Source organism: Mus pahari, chromosome 10 (genome assembly GCF_900095145.1).
Source record: "Mus pahari chromosome 10, PAHARI_EIJ_v1.1, whole genome shotgun sequence".
Lineage (NCBI taxonomy): Eukaryota > Metazoa > Chordata > Mammalia > Rodentia > Muridae > Mus > Mus pahari.
Genome location: NC_034599.1, coordinates 55773081 through 55794473, shown reverse-complemented (window position 1 = coordinate 55794473; position 21393 = coordinate 55773081). Strand labels below are relative to the sequence as shown.

The 21393-nt window shown below is 45.0% G+C and overlaps 1 protein-coding gene across 2 annotated transcripts in view; it reads right to left on the bottom strand.

Moving 5' to 3' along the window:
• Window positions 1-3975: 3975 nt before the first annotated feature.
• Window positions 3976-21393, bottom strand: part of Uaca (uveal autoantigen with coiled-coil domains and ankyrin repeats) — an 84556-nt gene continuing 67138 nt past the window's right edge. Inside the window, exons 12-19 of one of the 2 annotated variants that reach the window (XM_021206225.1) lie at window positions 20635-20667; window positions 20319-20417; window positions 17522-17558; window positions 16424-16476; window positions 11706-14414; window positions 10062-10214; window positions 7998-8063; window positions 3976-4171 (exon numbers count right to left, since the gene is read on the bottom strand). In XM_021206225.1, the coding sequence (XP_021061884.1) occupies window positions 4100-4171; window positions 7998-8063; window positions 10062-10214; window positions 11706-14414; window positions 16424-16476; window positions 17522-17558; window positions 20319-20417; window positions 20635-20667 (3222 nt within the window). In that variant the 3' untranslated portion in view covers window positions 3976-4099. The remainder of the gene's footprint in view (window positions 4172-7997; window positions 8064-10061; window positions 10215-11705; window positions 14415-16423; window positions 16477-17521; window positions 17559-20318; window positions 20418-20634; window positions 20668-21393) is intronic. The other variant, XM_029543342.1, reaches the window with a different exon arrangement.

The window sequence follows — 21393 nt, the reverse complement described above, 5'->3', positions numbered from 1 at the left end:
ACAAAGAACCCTAAGGATTGGAGAATAAAGGATCATACCTGTTAGAATTCTGATTTGAGCTGGAGAAATGGCTCCATGTTCTTCCAGAGGTCCTGAGTTCAATACCCAGCAACCACATGGTGGCTCACAAACATCTGTAATGGGATCTGATACCCTCTTCTTGTGTGTCTGAAGACAGTGACCGTGTATAGATATAAATAAAATAATTAAAAAATAATAATTCAGTGACTCTCCCAGAGAGCTTGCAGATCCTTAGGTGACAACTGGTTACTTCAGGTCTCACAGACTTTCTGAACATAAAACAGAAATATGAGCATCCACGATCTTTGCTCTACCAACTTCTAACTAAAAGGCCTTCATCACCAATGCTTTAAATGTGATCTCAGCCTGGCATGTCCAGAGGTGAGTGGATGACAACAGGATTGGCCAAAGAGGGTCTCAGCATCATCTTCCATATCTGAGTCCCTGCCAGTTTTTACTCCAAATTCTCCAAAGATAAGAAATGTACAACTTAACTTTCAAGTCTTCTATAAGGATGCTCAAAGCAATTCTAAAGAAAAGAGTTTTTGACAGATGAAGACAAAATGCGGGGGATGGACACACATACTGATCTTGCAGGGCACTCCAGCTGTTCCTAGAACCTGTGTCAAGAGGCTCATAGCTACCTGTCAATCCAGCACCAGGGAATTTGATGCCCTCTTCTGGCCTCCACAGGCACTACACTCATGTTCACATACACAAAATTCTTTTAGAAAATAAAACAAAAATAAAATATGCATAAGATTACTTCCCCTACTACCAAGGACAACATTAGACTGTTGGACTTCAGTAGTGGCACCAAAATCTTAAAAACAGAATACAGGATAAATAACATTAAACAGCTTAAGAAAGCAGATGTCCCTCCTGTAAACTTTATGTGCCCGCCTCAAGAATTCAAGTAAATCAATCCGACTTTTTCATTGTTTATACACGATGGTGGAATATGCTGACTTATAAAGAATGATGTCATGCCACTTGCAGGGAAATGCATGTGACTGAGGTCACTAGGTTAAGCTATTAGGTAAGTCTCAGAAAGACAGACAGCACCTGTTTCCTCTCAATTGTGGTTCCTAGTCTTTACAGAGACATAAGATCATAGGTGTTCAGATGACCCAAAAGCATAAATCACATTATCTAGGGAATAAGGGGAGTTGGTGAGAGTGGGGTGTCAGGGTATGGGGTGAGTATGCTTAACATTCATTATGTGCTGGCATGGAAATGCCCTATGTAACCCCCATATTAAAACATGCTTTTTCAAAAAAAGAAATATGATGGCATACCCCTGGTATTAGTGGTGATTTTTCCAACTGTATTCTATAAAGATAGGATTAAAAACAAAACAAAACAAAACAAAAAACTTGGTTCAGAATGCCCAAGGATTATTAAGGCACAGTTTGCAATGGAAGAAAACCCAGGGGCCAGGAAGATGGCTCAGTGAGTACAACATGTGTCAGGCACGTGTCAAGAGCAGAGTTCAGATTCCCCAGAACCAACTTATAGAAGCCAGACAGGCATAATGGCCACCTATAGCCCCAGCACCAAGGAGGCAGAGACAGGGGAGGGGAAAGCCGGCTCACTAATCCAGCTGACTCCCACACTCTAGGTTCAACTGAGAGTCCCTGCTTCAACAGATGAAATGGTAAGCAATAGAAAGAGATACACAACATCAACTTAGAAACTCTACATGTGCACATACCTGTGCACGCACACACATACGCACCCATATACACAACGGACATGCATGTACACACTACACACACACACACACACACACAAGCTCAGCTGAAATGATCTGTTTGTGAAATTAAATGCTAACCATCAAATTAGAAATTTTTAGTGTGAATAGCAAACAAAATATTAATCAAAGATATAAATTCTCCTTAGAAAGATGCAGTTAGTAGAAATAGCTTGTTAGAGAATTCGCCACAAAATACATCCGATTCCATTATCTTCTTGCTGTCTTTATTCTGGAAGCATTACTGCATTGTGGCGCTGTTGTCTAAAACTTCAAGATGTTTCCCCAAATCACGAATATTAATTTTGCAAGAAACTTGTGTCTCCTGTTATTAATCCCATTCAGACGACGCTCCTGTAAATAAGTCTGAGACATTTGGAGGACTCATGTAGAACGAGTGTTTGATTACAACAGTCGCGAATGTCAAAGCCATTGTTCTCCTTTTAAAACCAATGGTGAGAGAAGTCAGCCTCTGTGAGGAAAGGTTAAAATGCTGCTGTGGAGGCCAGGAGGCAGGCTTCTCACCAACTCCTCAACTGTCCCACTCCTGCCAGTTCCTGAGCAGTGCAAACTAGCACAGCAAAACAGAGATCCACTTTAAAAGGTATTAGCATAAGAACAACAAAGGCAAGGCGAGCCTGAGGCTGCTCGGCAGGGAGGTGGGACAGCATTTTCCCTGTCCAATCACACTAAAAATACTAGGGCAGCAGGAGGCCTGTGATTGGACAGGGAAAAGGGAGGCGGGGCTAAGAGTGGCAGGGTCAGGGAGCCTCTCAGAGAGAGGGTAGAAAAGAGAAGGCCAAGAAGGAGGAGGACAGAGAGGAGGAAGCCCCTGACCCCGCGTAGCTTTAGATAGCCACAGGTAGTTATGATATCATAAGGTTAGAATAATTGGGATAAAGCTTATATCACTTTCAATTGGTTCTGAAATTATTGTATTGGCATCTTGTAAATTGAGAATTTACTAATACATAAATCTGATTGGTTAATTATAAGCTTCAAGAGTTTTGATTTCTTTGGTTCCTGGAACGTGGGACCACACTGATTACAATGACCCCTCCCACCCCCCACCCCCACCCCCCCACCCCCCACCTCCGCGCTGAGGGGGTGGGGCTAGCTGGAGAGAGTTGCTGGTGGCAGCAGGAAGCCTGCTGGTGTGACACCCCCCCTTCACTATGTCTCTTTTGATCACTCCCCAATCCCTCTCTGTATTGTATAAAACCTGAGCCTTTTCCTTCAGTAAACGAGACTATGACAAGCACATGCATGGTCTCCGTCTCTTCTTTTATCCCCATTTCAATATAGGTTTGGGATCCCCCTCGAGGACCATGGAATAACTGTCCAGCAGGCCGGGATAGAGTGGTGCCCAAACTTGGCCAGCAACATAATCCACTCCTACAAAGCAGGTAAGGCTTAAGGATCACAGCAAGAAAAATATGACTTGTTTGTAAGTATGTGTGCGTACACGGGGGAATGTGCATGTGGAGGCCTGAGGCTGATACTAGCATCTTTGTCAGCTTCTCCCTATCTCACTTTTTGAGGCAGGGTCTCTCCCTGAACCTGAGCTGATTTGGCTAAACTGGCTGGCCCGTGTCTGCTGTGTCAGCCTCCTCCTCAGTGCTGGAATTACAGGTGCACGCTGTTACACTTGGGGGTGGGAATCTGGGTCCTGAGGGATTGCCTGGAAATCACTTTCCTTACTGAGTCATCTCCTCACCCCCTGGGAGGTCTCTTGATCCACTTAAAAGTAGCTATCAGCTAAACTTAGATTTCCAAAATCAATCTTTCAGTGCTATTTCAGCCTCAACTCCTTTTTATATGAACCCATTCAGATGGCTCATATTTTAACATGGACTCGACTATTTTTAAAACGTAGCTTTAAAAAGTATAATTACAAGGGTGTGGTGGTGCGTGACTTTAATCCCAGCATCCAGCATTCAGAAGCAGGTGGTTCTCTGTGAGTTCAAGGCCAGTCTGGTCTACAAAGTGAGTTCCAGGATGGCCAGGGCTATAAAGACAAACCCTGTCTTAAAAGACAAAACAAAAAACAAAAGGGAATAAAAGTTAAAAAGTACAAACACAAAAGCTATAGTTGAGGCAAGGCAAGGCACGGGCTGTTTGCCACTGTGTGAAATAAACGTACACAGAATGTCAGCTTCGAATCCGCTGGAAAACTCGGTGACACACTCGACTCAGAAAAGTAAAATTCAACAACGGAACAAATATAGTTCATTTTACTGACACTATCAGAGTAAGGCCCAGAAGAGCACACAGTTGCACCCAGGATGCATAGCACCAGCAGGACAGGCTCCGAGTCAGCTGCCGCTAGCACACGAGGCCTTGTCGCATCTGTATGATCTGTAGTAAGGCTGCCTGCACATCTTCATCCATGTGGCCCTGCAGAGAAGGGAGAGGGTGCGTCATTCTTCCTGAACTCCAAAGGTGAGGCCTTTATCCTAGGGCACACCTCATCATTGTAAGAGAGAGTGTCCCACAGGAAGTCTACCACGGAAACAAAGGCATCAGGTCACATGGAGTAAGTACACAGGAGGGGCTCCTGACACTTATGGCCAGAAAACCAACGGGCAATAATGGCCTCTGCAGTATACATTACAAACAATAAGGTCCATGTACATTGCCCACGGCTGTTGTGGAGTGAGTGTGTGTGTGTGTGTGTGCCCACGCGTGTGTGCGTGCGTGTGAACATGTGTGTGTATAACCTCAGCCAGAGCTTGCCATTTGGCTGGTGAACATCCCTACCCAGCTTGCCCAGGGCCTGACAGCTGGGCTTAGAGACAGGCTGCCACACCCACTCAGCAGTTCCTTGGTGCTGGGATCTGAACTCTGGTCCTCAAGCTTGTAGGAAAAGTGTTTTGCCCACTCAGCCATCTCCCTGCCCTTCCCCTTTGAGGAGAAAAGTGACTGAGGAAAAAAATTCCCATATTGACAATGTTACCTAAGCAGGATGGCACATCCCTGCAGCGCATCTTCTCACTCAGTGCCATAGCACTCCTCCCGAGCCAGGTAACTGCTCACTTTTATGTAATATTCACTAGACAGACATATTACATGTCCTTGCCTCTTCCCTAATGTCAGACATTTATGTGTATAATATTTTACACACACACACACACACACACATAAAATCTTTATAGTCAGGCACTTGGAGAAGTAGCAGCTGGCTCAAGAGATGGGCTCAGCACCGGTGTATGATGAACAACTGTAATACCGTAACTCAGGAAATAGAGGCCGGAAGACCAGGAACTCAAGGGCTGCCTGGACTACATGAGACCAGTATCAAAAAACCAAGACACAGCAACAAAAAGCCAGCTCAATATTTGAATTTTCAAAGGACTACAACACTTTGCTTATTAGAAATAACTATTTATACTTTCACCTGACTGGGTATAAAAGACCCATTTTCCAAACACTTAGCCAAAACTATTGGCAATGAAAGGTACCTCTTATATACTGGCATCTCTCCTGTTGCAAAGTTGTGTGTGTAAATCATTTATATTTTAAAAGAAAACACTTAAAAGTTTTAAATTAGGGGCTGGAGAGGAGGCTCAGTGTGTAAGAGTGGTTGCTTTGCAAATGTGAGGCCCTGGGTTTGAATTCCCAGCACCCACATAAAAACCCTGGGAAACGCTGTAAGAGCCTATAACCCCAGCACTGCAGAGTAGAGGCAGGCGGATCAAGAGCTCTCTGGTTACCCAGTCTAGCAGAACTGTGAGCTTCAGGCCAGTGACAGACCATGCCTCCAGGCAATAACGCAGATGGCAGAGTAAGAAAAGCACCCAATGGCCTGGCCTGGCCTCCACACATACCTGCATGTATGTGCAACACACACTCGCACACATACACACTCATACACACAGACACACACACAGATACACACACTCATACACAGAGACACACAGATATACACACACAGACACAGATACACACACTCACACTCATACACAGAGACACACAGATATACACACACACAGACACACGCATACTCATATACAGACACACACACACACATACACACTCTTTTAGATAGCAGGGTTAAGCAGATGCAAATCTGTGGCAGGCTTCTAAGCTTCTGCTCTCGTCTTTATTATTAATTTATTACCGGAGCATCTGAGTAGCTTTGGCAGGACACATCTATGAATATAAAAAGTTTTGCCTCCCAAATCTGTTTTTACAGCAGCAGGGTGTTTAAATTTCAAATGTTAGCCACAGTTGACTAAACTGGATCCATAGTTAACTGCACGATGCCAGCCGGCAAGACGCCTTCAGATGCCAAGTGCTGCTGTTGCTTCATTAGGACGCAGCAGAAAACAATTATAGATTTCAGAAAGGCGCATTACACAAGGTAGAAAAGTCTCAGGAGCTGTCATGGCGTTTTGCTCTGCCCCCTCTGGCCAAGACTAGGATGTTTCTCATCCCTTCTAGTATTGAGTTTCTGTGTGTATGTGTGTGTGTGTGTGTGTGTGTGTGTGTGTGTGTGTGTGTGTATGCGCGCACGTGTGCGTGTGTGTGGATGTGTCTTTGTGTGTGTATACATGTGCACGTGTACGTGTGCACACGCATGTGTGCATGTGCGAGCATGCAGAGGTATCAGGTGCCCTGCTTTACCACTCTTTGCCCTATTTCCTGAGACATCATCTCTCACTGAACCTAACTCTGGGTTGGTGTTAAGCCTCAGTAATCCTCTTGTCTCTACCACTCTGGGAGTTGGCCTCACAGGCACTCAGGTAGCCATGCCTGTCTCTTTCCGGGATCAGAACCCAGGTCCCCATGTTTGGCCAGCAAGTGCGTTTACCCACTGAGCCATCTCTGCAGCCTGATCTGTGCTGTTCTATCCTCTCATAAACGTCCTGTTCTGTTGCCCATTGACAGCTCTAGTAAGTGAAATAATCTTTCAGAGCTCAGCAAATGTCCTACCCACTCAGAGGGCAGCAGGAGCACCCTCCCTGCCATCTCTCTTTTTAGAGCCCCCTCCAACCCTACAGGAAAAGTAGACTACTGATTTTAAGAATCTGATGTCAGGGGGCTGGAGAGATGGCTCAGTGGTTAAGAGCACTGACTGCTCTTCTGAAGGTCCTGAGTTCAAATCCCAGCAACCATATGGTGACTCACAACCATCTATAATGGGGATCCGATGCCCTCTTTTGGTGTGTCTGAAGACAATGACAGTGTACTCACATACATACATATAATAAATAAATAAATAAATAAATACACTTCCAGGATCTATTAAAAAAAAAAAAAGCATGCACCACCACATTCAGTTCATTCACTTTATTAAAAAAAAAAAAAAAAAAAAAAGATCTGATGTCAGAAAGTACGTTTACTATTTAATTTTTTAATTGAGTTCTCTTTCTAAAAAATCATGTTTCTTTGAAATTTGCTGTCTTCCCTCCTTGCTTCTGTTTGTTTTTAACAGAACAGTGTGGCTAACTCATCTCAAATCCAAATAACTTCTAGTATCCCTCACTCGTGATTCCAACATTGTCTCTTTCAGTACGTCTTCTTGCACAATCTATTCTGAGAATGCGGGAGACTATTTGCTCGGCTGCCACGGAGCAGAAACAACCCATCTCTCACACCCGAAACATTTTCTTAGCATATTTCTTTTATAGGCCTTTTCAGAACAACACAAAAGAAGAGAATTTACAGTCCTCTGCTTCACTGAGTTTAAGGCTCTGTAAGTAAATAACCAATTATAACAGACCAATTTTCCCTTAAATTCTTACAATTCTGGGCACACCCCTTTGTCCTTTTCTGATTTTTCAAGTGTTTGCTACTTCAAAGAACCCCCCCCCCGAAAGCTACCAGGAAACATATGCAGCCCCCTCTACTCTCTCTCTCTCCCCCTACGCCCTCCTCCCCCCCTCCCGACAGCCACGTGTGATGTCAAGGCATTATCCCAGCTAGCGACACTGTTAACGTGAGCTGCCATCATGTGTTGCCAAACTGTCTAGCGGATGAGTGGCAAGCAGATGGAGACAACACTAAATTTAAGATGTTGTGTTGCTGTGTAGCTTTGTAAATTGTTCTGGGAGATATGCAAGCCATGATTAAAAGAAACACAATTATTTTTAAATAAGCATATGGGCTTGAGCAACTTCAAATGTCAATTACATGCATGTAAGTTTATTCAAAAAATAAAAACAGTATTTTATTTTTCCCTAAAATGAATAGTCTTTTCCAAAGACATAGCTGTTCCTACCTGTGCGGCACTGAGGAGGTGTGTCCGGTAGATAGCGATAACTTCTTGGTGCTGTCTGTCAGCATCCTAGAGCCATGGGAAAGTAGACAGAGGAGAATGTTAGCACACATGTGTGCAAGACCAGGAGACTTGCAGAAATGAGTGTGAGACCTCCTGCTGTAGATTGGCAGGTTATTAAAGGGCTCCTGCCACCCTTAGAACAGAAGCACGGATGCTAAACTACACATGATGGAGCTGCTGTAAGGGTTTCCCTAATACATATTCATGTTCCCAGGAAAGCTACGCCATTTACCCCAAGTCACAGAGGATTGCTGTGTGTGTGTGCCTGTGTGTGTGTGTGTGTGTGTCTGTGTCTATGTGTCTGTGTGTCTGTGTCTATGTAGAGTCCACAGAGGCCAAAGGCATCGGGTTCCATGGAATGGAGTTATGGGTTGCTGTGAGCTGCCCAATGTGGGCTCTAGGAACTGAACTTGAGTTCTCTGCAAGAGCAGTATATACTTCTAATTGCAAATCCATCTCTCACGTCCAGGTCTTAAAAATAAAAAACAAAAAACAAAACAACAAAAAAGTTTTTGTTGTTGTTGCTATTATTAATGATCATGAATACTGCTTTCGTGTGGAAGGACAGGAATGAGAATGTAGATGCATATGGACACACACACGGACACACACACACACACACACACACACACACACACGGAGACTTAAAAATAAACATAAATATCTTTTAAAAAGACGTGGCTTTTGCTATTTGGACTCTGGAGACCAAGCTGATAAGCGTGGATTCTCTCTCGTATGTAAGGAGGCACCCCCCTGGAGTCTCTGAGCCAGCACTGACAAAAGGGAAGAGGTAGCTCAGTCCTGGACCCCTAGAACGTGACACTAGAGGAAGTTCCCTCCTCCCACCCCACCGTTAGGTGCCTTCCTCGGTTGTCAGGCTTGTGCACCAAGTGCTGTCCCCTGCTGTGCCACCTCCCAGAACCTCTGCTCTTAATGCCTCCTACAGGTGTGCTCTAGTGTGCCCACCAGGCCTGCGTTTGTCACCCCGGGTCATGGTGGCCAGATCCCACCTCTGGATACTATTTCATACTATTTCCGTGGCCTGGAAGATCCTCTACCTCCCTTTCATCCACCAAAATGCTTTACACACTCAGGCCAAGTTCTTCCTCCTTCTTTAGAGCCAGTTCCCAATCGATGTTAGCCTTTCCTTCCTGGGAACAGGCTGTTTGAATGCGACCGGCCCCAGACTCTGTGTGGTAGTAATAGTTCCCAGGCACCACCACCCATAGGGAAGAGGCGATTAGATCCAATATTGATAATGACACTGTTAATGTCATCATCACAGGCTTCTTACTACCACAATGGGGTCCTTATGAGCAGTGAGCTTGGCCCCTCTTGCTCTTGCTTTCCTGTGTGACAGCTCCTGCCATGTTGTGACACAGCCAGGGTTTCACCAGATGCAACCCCTCTAGGAGCCAGGAGCCAGGAGCCAAGTAAGTCTCCCTAAACTACTCTGCCCTGCAGAACGGCAACAGAGGCACAGGTCAGGGAGAAGACAACAGGATGCTCATTGGAGCCTACTCCAATTTGATGCCTACATTACTTACACACATAACACATACTTACACACATAACACACACTTACACACACATAACACATACTTACACACATAACACACATACACTCACACTCACATACACTCACAAGTACACACACTCATGGACACATATACATATAATATACTCATACACACTCACACATACACACACACACTCATATACACTCACATTCACACACTCTCACACACAAAAATACACACTCATGGACATATACTCATATAACACACTCACATACTCACTCACACATGCGCATACACACACAAACAATCTCACATACATACATTCACGCTCACTCACACACACTCAACTCACTCATACACCGTCACATGCACTCACTCACACATACACACTCATATACACACACTCACACACACTCACACACACGGTCACTCACACTCACTAGCTCACTCCGCCGACCCACCCCTCAGTGCCCGGGACACTCACAGCCAGCTGCTGCTGCAGATCCCTCACTTGCCGCTGCAGGGTATCCACCAGTTGGCTCTGCCGCTTGGTGGGGCTGCCACTGCTGTAGGTGAGCTGAGAAAGGCCGTTGAGTGCCTGCTTTAGTCTTTCGACATCATTCAGAAGTTCAGTTATCTTTTGAGAGACAGAGAGAAATTGTAGGAAAACATATACCATCCTTGCACATGAAAATCCTCACACAGAAATCACTCCTCACTTGAGACACGAACTTTAAACAGCGGGTAAGATGCTGCCAAGAGTCTACCGACAGAATACACAGCATACTATTCGTACAATTTCTTGGACTTAATTCCAGCAAATGTCTTCCAAAGACAACACCAAATTGAGAATAAACATCATGAATGCCTTAAAACGGGAGCATGAGCCTAGTTTTCTCTGAGCATGAAGGAAGAACCTCTGATGTTAAACACTGGAAAGGGGTTTTATTAGATGGAGTGTGAAAACTGAAAAAGCTTGGCTCATGTGCACACAGGATTAACTTATGGGCTTTCTTCTCATCAAGGGTTGTAGTATTTATTCAAACAAGTTGTTTTTTTTTTAAATATATTTTTATGTGCCTGTGTGTGCAGTGCCTACCGAGGCCAGCAGATGGCGTCATGTCTCCCCCCCCCCCCCCCCGCGAAACAGGTTATTGTGAGCTGCTGACCAGTCAGTGCTGTAGCCTCTGCTGCCCCAGGAACCGCGCTGTTTAATAACGGCCAGTGTGCATAAGTAGACACAGGACTCAGCTATCACAATGATGTGTTATTGCATCCTAACAACTTTGCACAGAAGCCGAGCGGATTTAAATGCCAGCTCTTATGGGAAGCTGTGCTGCTGGGGAGGGCTGAGGCGGAGGCCGAGGCCGCTTTTACTCATTCCAGATTTCCCCAGCGCATACAGGCCATTTCATAATTACTTAGTGAATGCATTAAGCTGTGATCAGCCTTCATTTTTCATCTCCATGATATAAACTGGACATCTAACAGCTTCAAAAATATTATGCGTACCTATTCTGTAAAACTGGACCATAAGGAAGAAAACCAAGAGGAAAAGATAAATTAAAAATCCTGCTCCTAACATGTTTTAATTTAACGAACAGCAAAGCTAAAATGAACCTGCACTTTGGGAGGAACTATCGGCTACAGGATAGACGGGCCACCGAGGACTGAGGGTAAAGGTGAAGGGTTAAAGGTGCACAGGACAGCAAAGCACAAAAAGAACCAAACTTCCCAGGCCAGGTCTGTAGAAACGCCTGTGGGCAGGGTGCATGGTGACTTGGGCTCAGTGTGCTGGTACAGGTGCATAGGGAGATGGAGTCTGGATGCTCCCCGGCGACCTTGACTCCTGGCAGCCAGAAGCCCACAAGATTCGGACTCACTATTACAAGAAAGTGAGCTTTAGTCTCCCCTCCGTCCCTAACGGTCAGCGGAGGGGACAGACAGAAGAGATGCCTTTGATTTCTGTGCTTTTCCAATTTGGATTTTTTTCACAACCTGTGGTCAAACTGGAAGGGTGGTGCTTTATTAATGGCTTGGTAGACCTGACTGTGGGGTTCTGTGCTAAGGGGTCACAGCCCTACACTAGGATTCCCCCACCCAGCCTCGAGGTCTGCGTCATGCCTACCTTATTATCCTTCGCTTCGATCTGCTTGGCGGACTCCTGGATCCTCTGCTGCAGTTCCATGATCGTCGTCAGGGACTTGTCACACCGCTCCTTCTGATCCCTGATCTCCTGCTCTATGCTGAGATGGAGCAACTCCTTCTCATCCTTGGCAGAGACCTTCTCCTCACACGCTTGGTCATACTTCCTGTTCAGACTAGCCAGTTTGTCATTTAAGTTGGAAATCTGGGTCTCCAAGTCATTCTTGGTGGCTTTGTATTTCGACATGTCGACGACCTCTCTGGTCTCTAAGTTCTTCAGCGCCTGCTTGGTGGTCTGAACCTCTGTCTGGAGTTTGGAGACTTCCTTGGTTTTCTTCTGGCTTTCCTCTTCCTTTTCTCTCAGGCTGGCTTTCATGATTCCAACCTCTTTCTCGAGGGCTTCCTTTAGCTGCAGGTGATCCGCCAGGGTCACAGAGGAGTTCTTCTGATTCTCCAGCAGCTGCTGTAGCTGGCTCACCGTCTGCTGCTCTCGCTCCAGACACCTCTGCTTACTCCTCAGCTCCTCCTTTAACTGCTCAATTGTGCCATTGAGAGATTTCTTTAGAGCCTCCACCTGCTCCAGCGGGACCGGCTGTTTCTGCAGAAGATTTTGGGCAGCAAGGATCTCAGAGGTCTGCTTGGCCTTTTCTTCTAGCAGCTTCTCTCTCTCACTCTTCACGTCGCTGTACTTTTGGGACAGGTCCTTCAGCTGCCGGCTGAGCTCATCTGTCTTCCCATTCAGTGCTCTTTCTGCTTCCCTGGCCTCTTCCACCAGAACGTTCCTATCCTGCAGTTCCTTCTGAAGGGCAGCCAGGTCCTTCCGCAGCCTCTCATTCTCTTGCTTGCCCTTCTTGACCTCTTCGTCCCTCTGGCGACACTTGTGCGCCTGCTCTGATAACTGCTCCTTCAGTCCTTTCTCTGTGGCCTTGAACTTGCGTTCACACTCTTCCAGGCGGGTGAGGGGCGCGTACTTCAGCTTGATGCATTCCTGGATGGTGTCGAGCTCCTTTTTCTGGGCCTTGATCTCAGCATGCAGCGTCACGATCTCCTCCTGGCCCTGGCGGTAGTCGGCCTGGATGGCAGTGTTGGCCTCCTGCGCTTCCTTCAGACTCTGGCTCACCGTGCTCATCCTTCTCGAGTGCTCCTCCAGGCTCACATAGTCAGCCTTCATCTGATTCTGAACATTCTCCAGGTTCCTCCTCAATACTTCATTCTCGTCTCTTAGTTTTGAGACCTCCTGGCTCGTGTCGTCAAACCTTTTCTTCGCCTCCAGTAAGGCTCTGTTGGTTTTCTCCAATGTGCTGTTGAGGGTGGCCTTCACCTCCTCGTGGGTCTTGGCAGGCACATACTGGCTACTCAGAGTCTTTTTCAAGCTGCTGTTTTCAGACATAAGTGCACGTATTTTCTCCTGACCCTCACCACATTTTTTATTAAGCTCAGACAGTTGCTTTTTCAGTTCTTCGATATTGGATTTCAGACCCATTAGCTCCTTTTCATGTTTCTCGGGAGCTACAAACACAGCTTCCAGGCGGCTGACATTCTTAGTCAACTTATCATTCTCCGCCAGCAGTCTCTCTGCTTCCTGCTTCTTCTCCATGTATCTCTGTGTTGCCTCTGAAAGCTTCTTATTCAAATCCTCCACGTTCACGTCATGCAACTTCTTCATCTCCTCGCTGATCCTTAGAGGCACGTAGCATGTTTTCATCTCCGCCGTGAGGCTGTGCACCTGCTGATTGAGAAGCTTGTTGTCTGCGTGGAGTTTTTCCACGTCTTTCTGCAGCGTCTGGTTTTTGAGGGTCAGCTCTGACACCTTCTTTCCCAGCTCTCCCGACTTCTGCTCCAACCTGCTTCTGAGCAGCTCATGCTCCTCAGGTCTGATGTGCTGGGCCCTGACACTCTCCAGCTCCCTCTTCAGCTGTCGAATTTCCCCCTGAGAGCTTTCATAGTCCCGCCCCATCTCCGACAGCCTTTTTGCTTTCTCATTGATGTCATTGGATAACGAGCTCTTCATGCTTTCAAATTTCTCTGTGGGGACGGAAAGGGCCAGCTTAGCCCCCAGCTCCTTCAGCTGGCCCTCCAGCTCCGCGACCCGTCGCCCCCTCCTCTCCAGCTCGACTTCACACGTGCCATATTCCTTCTGCAATCGCTTATTCTCTTCCACCAGCCTGCCCTCATCTCTCTTGAACTCTCCTACCAGCATCTCGCTCTGTTTGACCTGGCTCCGCAGCTTGCCCACCTCTGCTGAAGCGCCTTCATATTTGCCTTTCAGGTCTTTCAGCTGTTCCCTCAGTTCCTCGATGATTCGGTGGCTCCCTGTGGCTGCTTCATTGGTCAGGTGCTCCTTGAGGGCGAGGAAGTGGGTCTGCATTTGCTTGACTTTCCCTTCGGACTCGTACATCCTCTTCTGCACGTCTTTGAGGGCATCTTCCAGCTGCTTGATCTGTTCGTCAGAGTCTTCCTTGACTCTCTCGCACTCCAGAGCTAAGGCTTTGCACTCTGCCACCTTGTGAGCCAATTCGTTTTGGAACTTCAGTCGGTCCTGTTTTGCCGAGTCATAGTAAGTTCGCATGGTTTCCAACTCTTTCTTTAAAATCTCATTTTCAGAGTATGAGGTCTGACTGGGTAAAGACAACTCTAGAGGCCTTAACATAGACCTGCTCTGCATATGGGGAGGTACACCCGGTGATGCACACTGCCAAAAAAAAACAAACAAAAACCATTAACCACAGACCCTAACATCACTGTGGTGACTTCTATTTTATAGAGGGCTCTATACAGTATCTACATCATCAGTAATCAAAAGGCTTTCAGATTAAGAAGATGGGAGAGATGGGAGGAGCAAAATAAAGAATCAATTTTGGGTAAGAAAAACAGTTCTGGGTAGGATTTCCTTATTACACTTAAGATATCTTGGGTAGTCTTGTAAGGCAATTTCTAAAGAAAAGAGCTGTGGCGCTGGGCTCAGTTTCCTTTCTGCAGCCAGCATCATGACTCCATACGTCATGGTGTAGAAACGGCCCAGAACTTCAGGTTCTAAAGCAAGTCATCAGAACCCCCAAGAAAATACTGCATTTTAAATGTGTAAATAATTTCATAGAATTATATATTATTAAAACGGTTTGTTTCTTTGTTTTGTGGAGTACACATAGATGAGGTAGAAGACGAATTTAGAGAGTCCCAGGGTTTGAACTCAGGTCGTCAGACTTGCGGGTGCCCACCTTTTCCAGCTAAGCCACCTGGCTGATCCACACACATTATTAAATTTCTAATAAAATATATGTGACTTCTGAGCAGCCTCACTGTTAACTCCAATATAATGCTCTTTAAATTTTAAAAATTCTACCAAAATAAGCCCGCCTGTATGAGAACTGTCAGGGAAATGTCAATCAACTAACAAAAGAGACATACATTTCCCTTCTAGCGGGAAGATAGAAATCTTAGCACAAAATATAAAACTCCATAGATACCTTGTTCCCGTGATTAATTAATGCTGACAGAAGAGAAGTATAATTAAACTTCTGAGATAGCTAGCTCAGCTTTCAGGGCATACAGTCATGAAAGACTTGATATAACTATTTTTACTTTCCCATCTAGCAACAGTGTTTTTTATATAAGTATTGATTCATCGATAAATTCAATGGGCTATGGAGACATCCTATTATTCAATGGGCAGAATTTTTTTTTTGTTTTAAGTTATTTGGGTAAATTAAAACTACCTTGCTCTGAATCAAGAGAAAGAAACTGCCAACGTAAAATACGTTCCGAGCCTTGACCTGCCTCTAGACCAGCTCTCAATTGCTCAATTATCTTTGCACTAACACTAGTATACTTTGCCAATTTGACAGAGTCACACCTCCAAGCCATTACACGTATTACAATCAGTTTTTTATCCAGTCTTCCCAAACACTCTGACCACTCTCCCCACTACAGACTTGGGGATCTGCCTCTATACCCTTTCACTATTACTCTTTTCTTAGTCTCAGGGGCTGAGGTAGCCTCAGAAATCTCTGCATTTGAAGATGACCTCGGACTTGTGCTTTTCCTGCCCCCACCACCCGTGCTGGCCTCACAGACGTCTGCCAGCACCTCAGGTTTCTGCAGGGCTGGGGACGGGAGCCAAGGCTCCATGCATGCTGGGTAAATAGGTACGAAAATTGCCAACATTCTACCTCTTGGAAATTTTTTTTTCAAGACAAAGGATATTTAATTGCAAAAAAAAAAAAAAAAAAAAAAGTTTCAGTGCCTGAACTATTTTTGAATGACTCACACCTGTGTCCTTCTACGTGAACCCACAAGGAGAGTTAACATTCTGTGAGGAAGTTGGAGATCAAAGAGGATGGGCAGAAATGCCAGCCTCTTGTTTAAGACACCACAATCAGTGGTGTCACCCTAGAAATAGCAGCATGTACTTGTATTAAACTAAAAAAAACAAACCCAACTTGGACCGTGAAAACCTTACTCAGTGATAACATACTTCATAATTATACGAAGGTTTCTCCTTTGTAGACAGACCCAAATGTTTTCTTTTAGAAAATGTTTTGTTTTTCATTTTAGACAGGGTTTCTCTATGTTCTGGGCTGGCCTGGAACTTGCTGTGTACACCAGGTTGCCTTGAACTCACAGAGATCCACCTGCAAAGGCAAGTGCCACCACATCTGGCCCCTTTAGACAGGTTTTTAAGTTAAATAACAAATGTCTTACCTGTGAATCTGCCGTGTACATTTGACCTTGTTTATGAAGCATATCTTCTTTTCCTAATTAAAACCAATAAATGATAGTTTACATATTCATGCACAAGTTGGCCTTGTGTAGGCTAAAGTGGGTATAATTTGTCCTTTATTATATAATCAAACTAAAAGCAGTACAATATGAACCTGTTCTTGTTCTAAAGTAGACATATTTTTCCTTTTTCAGTAAAAGGAAAGTCCCTATGGTCGGCTGAACAACAGGTACTAAAGGTGGTTTTTGGAAATACATAAGGCTGGGCTGGGGATGGCTCAGTGGTCGGGGCATTTGCTATTTCTTTGTGAGTTCAATTTCCAACACCCACATCGAGTAGCACACAGCTGCCTGTAACTCCAGCCCCAGGGACCTGATGCTCTCTTCTCACCTTTGTGGGAATACTTATCCACACAGAGACACACATTTTAAAATAAAATATATACTTTAAAAAAGAAATCTGTAAGACTATTAGGTTAAATAGGCTACACGATTACAGTAAAATGTATATAATAAGTCAAAGTTACAGGTTAAACATTACTGTTGAACTTAATAGAGAAACAAAAAGATAGGTTTTCCAGAGAAATTGTACCAAACCAGAGAATAAGACAACAGAGGAGATGAGTTATGGGTAATCCTATAATAACAAATAAATAATTGCTTATAAACATGTGAAACATTTACCCACACTGAGATTACTCTCCACCAGGAAACTGTATTTGTTTTCATTGGGGGAAAAAAGTAAGTCAGAGAGTTGGCACAGTGGTTAAGAAAACCAGCTACTCTTTCAAAGGATCCAGGTTCAAATTCCCAGCACCCCTAAACCTGCTCACAATTGTCTGAACAGCATCTTTAGAGACTCCAAAGCTTTCTTCTGGCCTCCAGGGGCACTGCATGCAGGGCCTCTGTGCCTACCACATTTCACCATGGGCCACAGTGCTCCTCTGAGCCTCCTCTCCGTGTGCTGCAGTGCAACCTGTAGACAGGCTGTGTGTACAGGGAGGTCCAGCCTACAGACACAGCCATCCCCATTTGTCCTGAACTGTCAACTGTAACAAAACCCCACGCGTTCATACTTACGGTTACTCGAGTAACTTCCGGGTCCTGGGTGATCACTCTGAAATCAGAAGTGCGAATTAAAACATTTTAGGTTTTAATTTAGGTCTGCGGTTTGTCAAATGTTCTATTTCAGTTCTAAAGGATCCCATCCTTGAAAACATCCTGTCACAGGCCTTGCTTCTCTGGCCTACAAAGGACAGAGTGCTGGTGACAGGGTCAGCTGGACCCAGCACTTCTCTAAGCACTCTGACAAATGCAGCCAAGTGCTTCACGCAAACACTGCACTGCTCTGGACACAAGAATAAGCTGCAAAATGATGGCGCGCACCTTGCTGCCGCCCTTCTGCTCCTGTGTGCCTGGGAGGGGAGGAAGGAAGTGGCCACAGGCAAGGCGATGGAATTGGATTTCCTGGAACTGGAAAGCCCACAGTAGGGACTGACTCTGGGGGATTGGAATCCATTGTTTCAAGCTGTAGAGATGCAGGCTGTTGAGGTGCGGACATTGTTGTTGCCAAATTAAACTAGGGCAGAGGTCTGCCCACGGCAGAGCAGCAGTGAGGGAAAAGAGCAGAGAGACACCTCAGACGCCCAGGGTTAAAACACACTGGGACTGTCCCTTTTCCCAGTGCGGGTGTCCAAAGACTAGTGCAGAGGTGAAAATCCTACACCCCAAGGGTCAGGGCGAGTCAACTTCAACAGCTCAACACCAACCTCCAGCCTAGGAGTGTTGAACCCCTAAATTAATATCACCCAGCGTTTCACAACTAAACTAACTCACCTCCACTAAATGCAGTGCCCCAAAGGCAGGAAGAAGCATGTGCAAGCGTAGGCTAGCTGTTCGTTCTACATGGCTTTTAATACTAGAGTCTGTAATCATTTACGGACTTAGATGTGTATGGGGGGGCAGACACAATACATACAGGAGTTTAAAACTTAACTTGGTTTTCTTGTCTTTTCTTCATTTCTCAATTACAGCATAAACTAGCCTCATTCTAAAGTCCCCAGGTTTCGCCCAAATCTGACCAAGATAAATGCCTTCATACAGTTTGTTTACACTCAGTTCATCAGAATGCTGTGAACACTCAAGTCAGCTCTGTGTGTCCATGGCTGTCAAGACGTAGACACTCAGACCGGCCCCCAGGACACAGTGCAGAGCTTGGGTTGGGCTGTGTACATCCACCCACAGACTTTAACTGATCAGGTTATTTATAATGTCTAGCACAGGGAAATGCTGCACAAATAGTGTAAGGGATTATTTTGGGGAAAATAACAAGAAGAAACACATCTGCACATGTTCAATAGAGACATTTCCCAATATTTTTTATGTACTATCTTTTAATTTATGGATGCAGAACTCAGAAACATGGATAGGGAGTGCTGACTTTAAATGATCTGTACTGGATTTAAGTGACTAATTTCATAAGTACATATAGGTAGGGCCTGGGAGTTTTCTTTTGCTTTAAAAAAACCCATTGCTTATATGAAAATTCATCACAATAAATATGTACTGACGAAAGGAAATATCCCCATTGTCTTGATGGGAAAGTGACTAAACAGGACATGGGTCATGGTCACGCCCACTGCGGGAGGAAGCAATGTCACACAGTGCTAAGGAGATGGAAGACTTCAACAGCGTGTGCCCCCTGCTAAGATCACACCACCTACTTTGGGTTCATGAAGGCCAAGAGGGGGCATTGGATTCGCTGGAAGTGGAGTTACACACAGTTGTGAGCTGCCATGTAGGTACTGGGAATCAAACCTGGACCTTCTGGAAGAGCAATGAGTGCTCTTAGCTGTTATATTTATGCTTTTAAATAAAAAAAATTAAAAGTAGGTGGTGATGCAAAGGCATGCATGCAAGCAAGCAAAACATCCATACACATAAATACATGTTTTAGAACACCTGCATGCTGGTTTTGATATATGAAATAGTAGTTACTTTTCTATAGTATATCATAGCCTATTGAGAGTTCTAAACTCACTTGCAGAATGTGTGAGCCCCTTACTGGGCAAATCTCTGTCCCACAGCCCTTTAAGTACAGATAAAAAGGAAGCCTTCATATGGGGATAACGTGTGTCACTGCATGCTGTGCTGAGCAGCCGGAGTGTGAAAACATTGCCTACTGCTAGACTTCACAACCATTATTAAAATGTCATCCAGGACTGTGAACAAAGATACCAAAGGAAATATCCTTAGCTCCTCAAGTTACTCTGAAGCTTATAAAGTTGTGTTTCTAAATAACCTTTTGAAGGCACTCCTAAATCTAAAACACTGTTTTGTTTTAAATTTTAAATTTTACTGAAGTATCCCAATATTCCCCGTGTAGTGCAGTGACCTTCCACATGTGCACATCTGTCTAATCACAAACCAGATCAACAGTTTGAGAGCATCGTGGTGCTGGACGGCAGTAAGAGAGAAGCCTGCCTGGCAGAGCCCTGCCTGAGAGCCTGGGGCATCCCAGGTCACTTAGGTGGCATTGCCTGGAGCGTCCCACATCACTTACATGACATTTCCCCATTTTTAGAGTCACGCCACTACAAGTTCACAGGATAAAACAGCATGTAAGGTTTTGAAAAAGTACAAGACAAGGGAGCAGTTTCAGGAAGAGAGTCTAGAAAGAAACTAAATGTCACCTACATGCCACCACCGGCTGAGATGTTCTCACCTAGCCTACAAGGGGCATACTGTTAGGAAACACATTTAGGGACATTAAATAAAGAGTGAATTTATAATTCAAGTCAATTCCTACACAAGGTCCCTTCCCACTATTCACTGCAAAGACAAAGAATAAAAGAAAATAATTTAATCTTCTTTGTACCTCAAAATATTTGAATCTGTTTTTCAGGGCCTCGATGGTTCTTAAGCTTTCTTCATGTTGCTTCTCTTTAGCTGCCAAAAGGGACTTCAGCTTTTCTCTCTGAAATGGGAGGGAGAAATAGAGAGTAAGCTGACCCTGTGCCTGAGATGCGGTAAACATCTGCTTTTACCCTGTGCTGCTGAGATGCAGTAAATATCTGCTTTGAAATAGGAACTTGTGTTTCTGCCCTTCTCAGTTGGGACCTGAGTCTTCACTTCAGTCCCAGTCTCTATTTACAAGACACATATAAGCTTTACAACAAAACATGGCAGCCTACCTCGCTTTCCAGATCATCTGCGACCATTACTTCCTAAGGTTAAGAAAAGAAACACATTTTAATTCTTGAACATTTACCTTAGCAAGCATAAGCCTGGGACATAGCTCGGGAAGGAGTGGTGCGTGCCCTTAAAACTGGGACAAGGGTGTGAGGAAACATGTCTCTGGGCACCATGTCTGTCCTGTGAGCTGCAAAAGGATCTTGATTCTTGAGTCAGGTGTCTCACCCGCTCTTCCACCTCCGTCAACAATCTCGCTCTGCTCTCTTTCTGGGATACCCATCAGCTCAGTGGCTGAGCCTCTCCCCTGCTCTGTCTCCTGTCCTCCACACTCGCCAAGTCCCTACCTTTGTATAGGTTATGGGACACCTTCTCCAGTTTTATTTTTGGAATCAGAATGTTCCCTCTTTAAACATCCTATTTTTAATGCATACATAAAACATCCTCTTGTCTCATGGATAATGCTAACAGTGGACAGTGTAGAGTTTTATTTTTGGATTTCCTTTCCCTGCACAATTCATTGCTTCTGTGTTTCTCCAATGTGTGCTTGGTATCCATATCCTGGGACTGAGGCTCTCCTAGGGTAGCTGAGGCTCTCTTGGGGGTAGCTGAGGCTCTCTTGGAGTAGCTGAGGCTCTCTTAGAGTAGCTGAGGCTCTCTTGGGGTAGCTGAGGCTCTCTTGGGGTAGCTGAGGCTCTCTTAGGGTAGCTGAGGCTCTCTTAGAGTAGCTGAGGCTCTCTTGGGGTAGCTGAGGCTCTCTT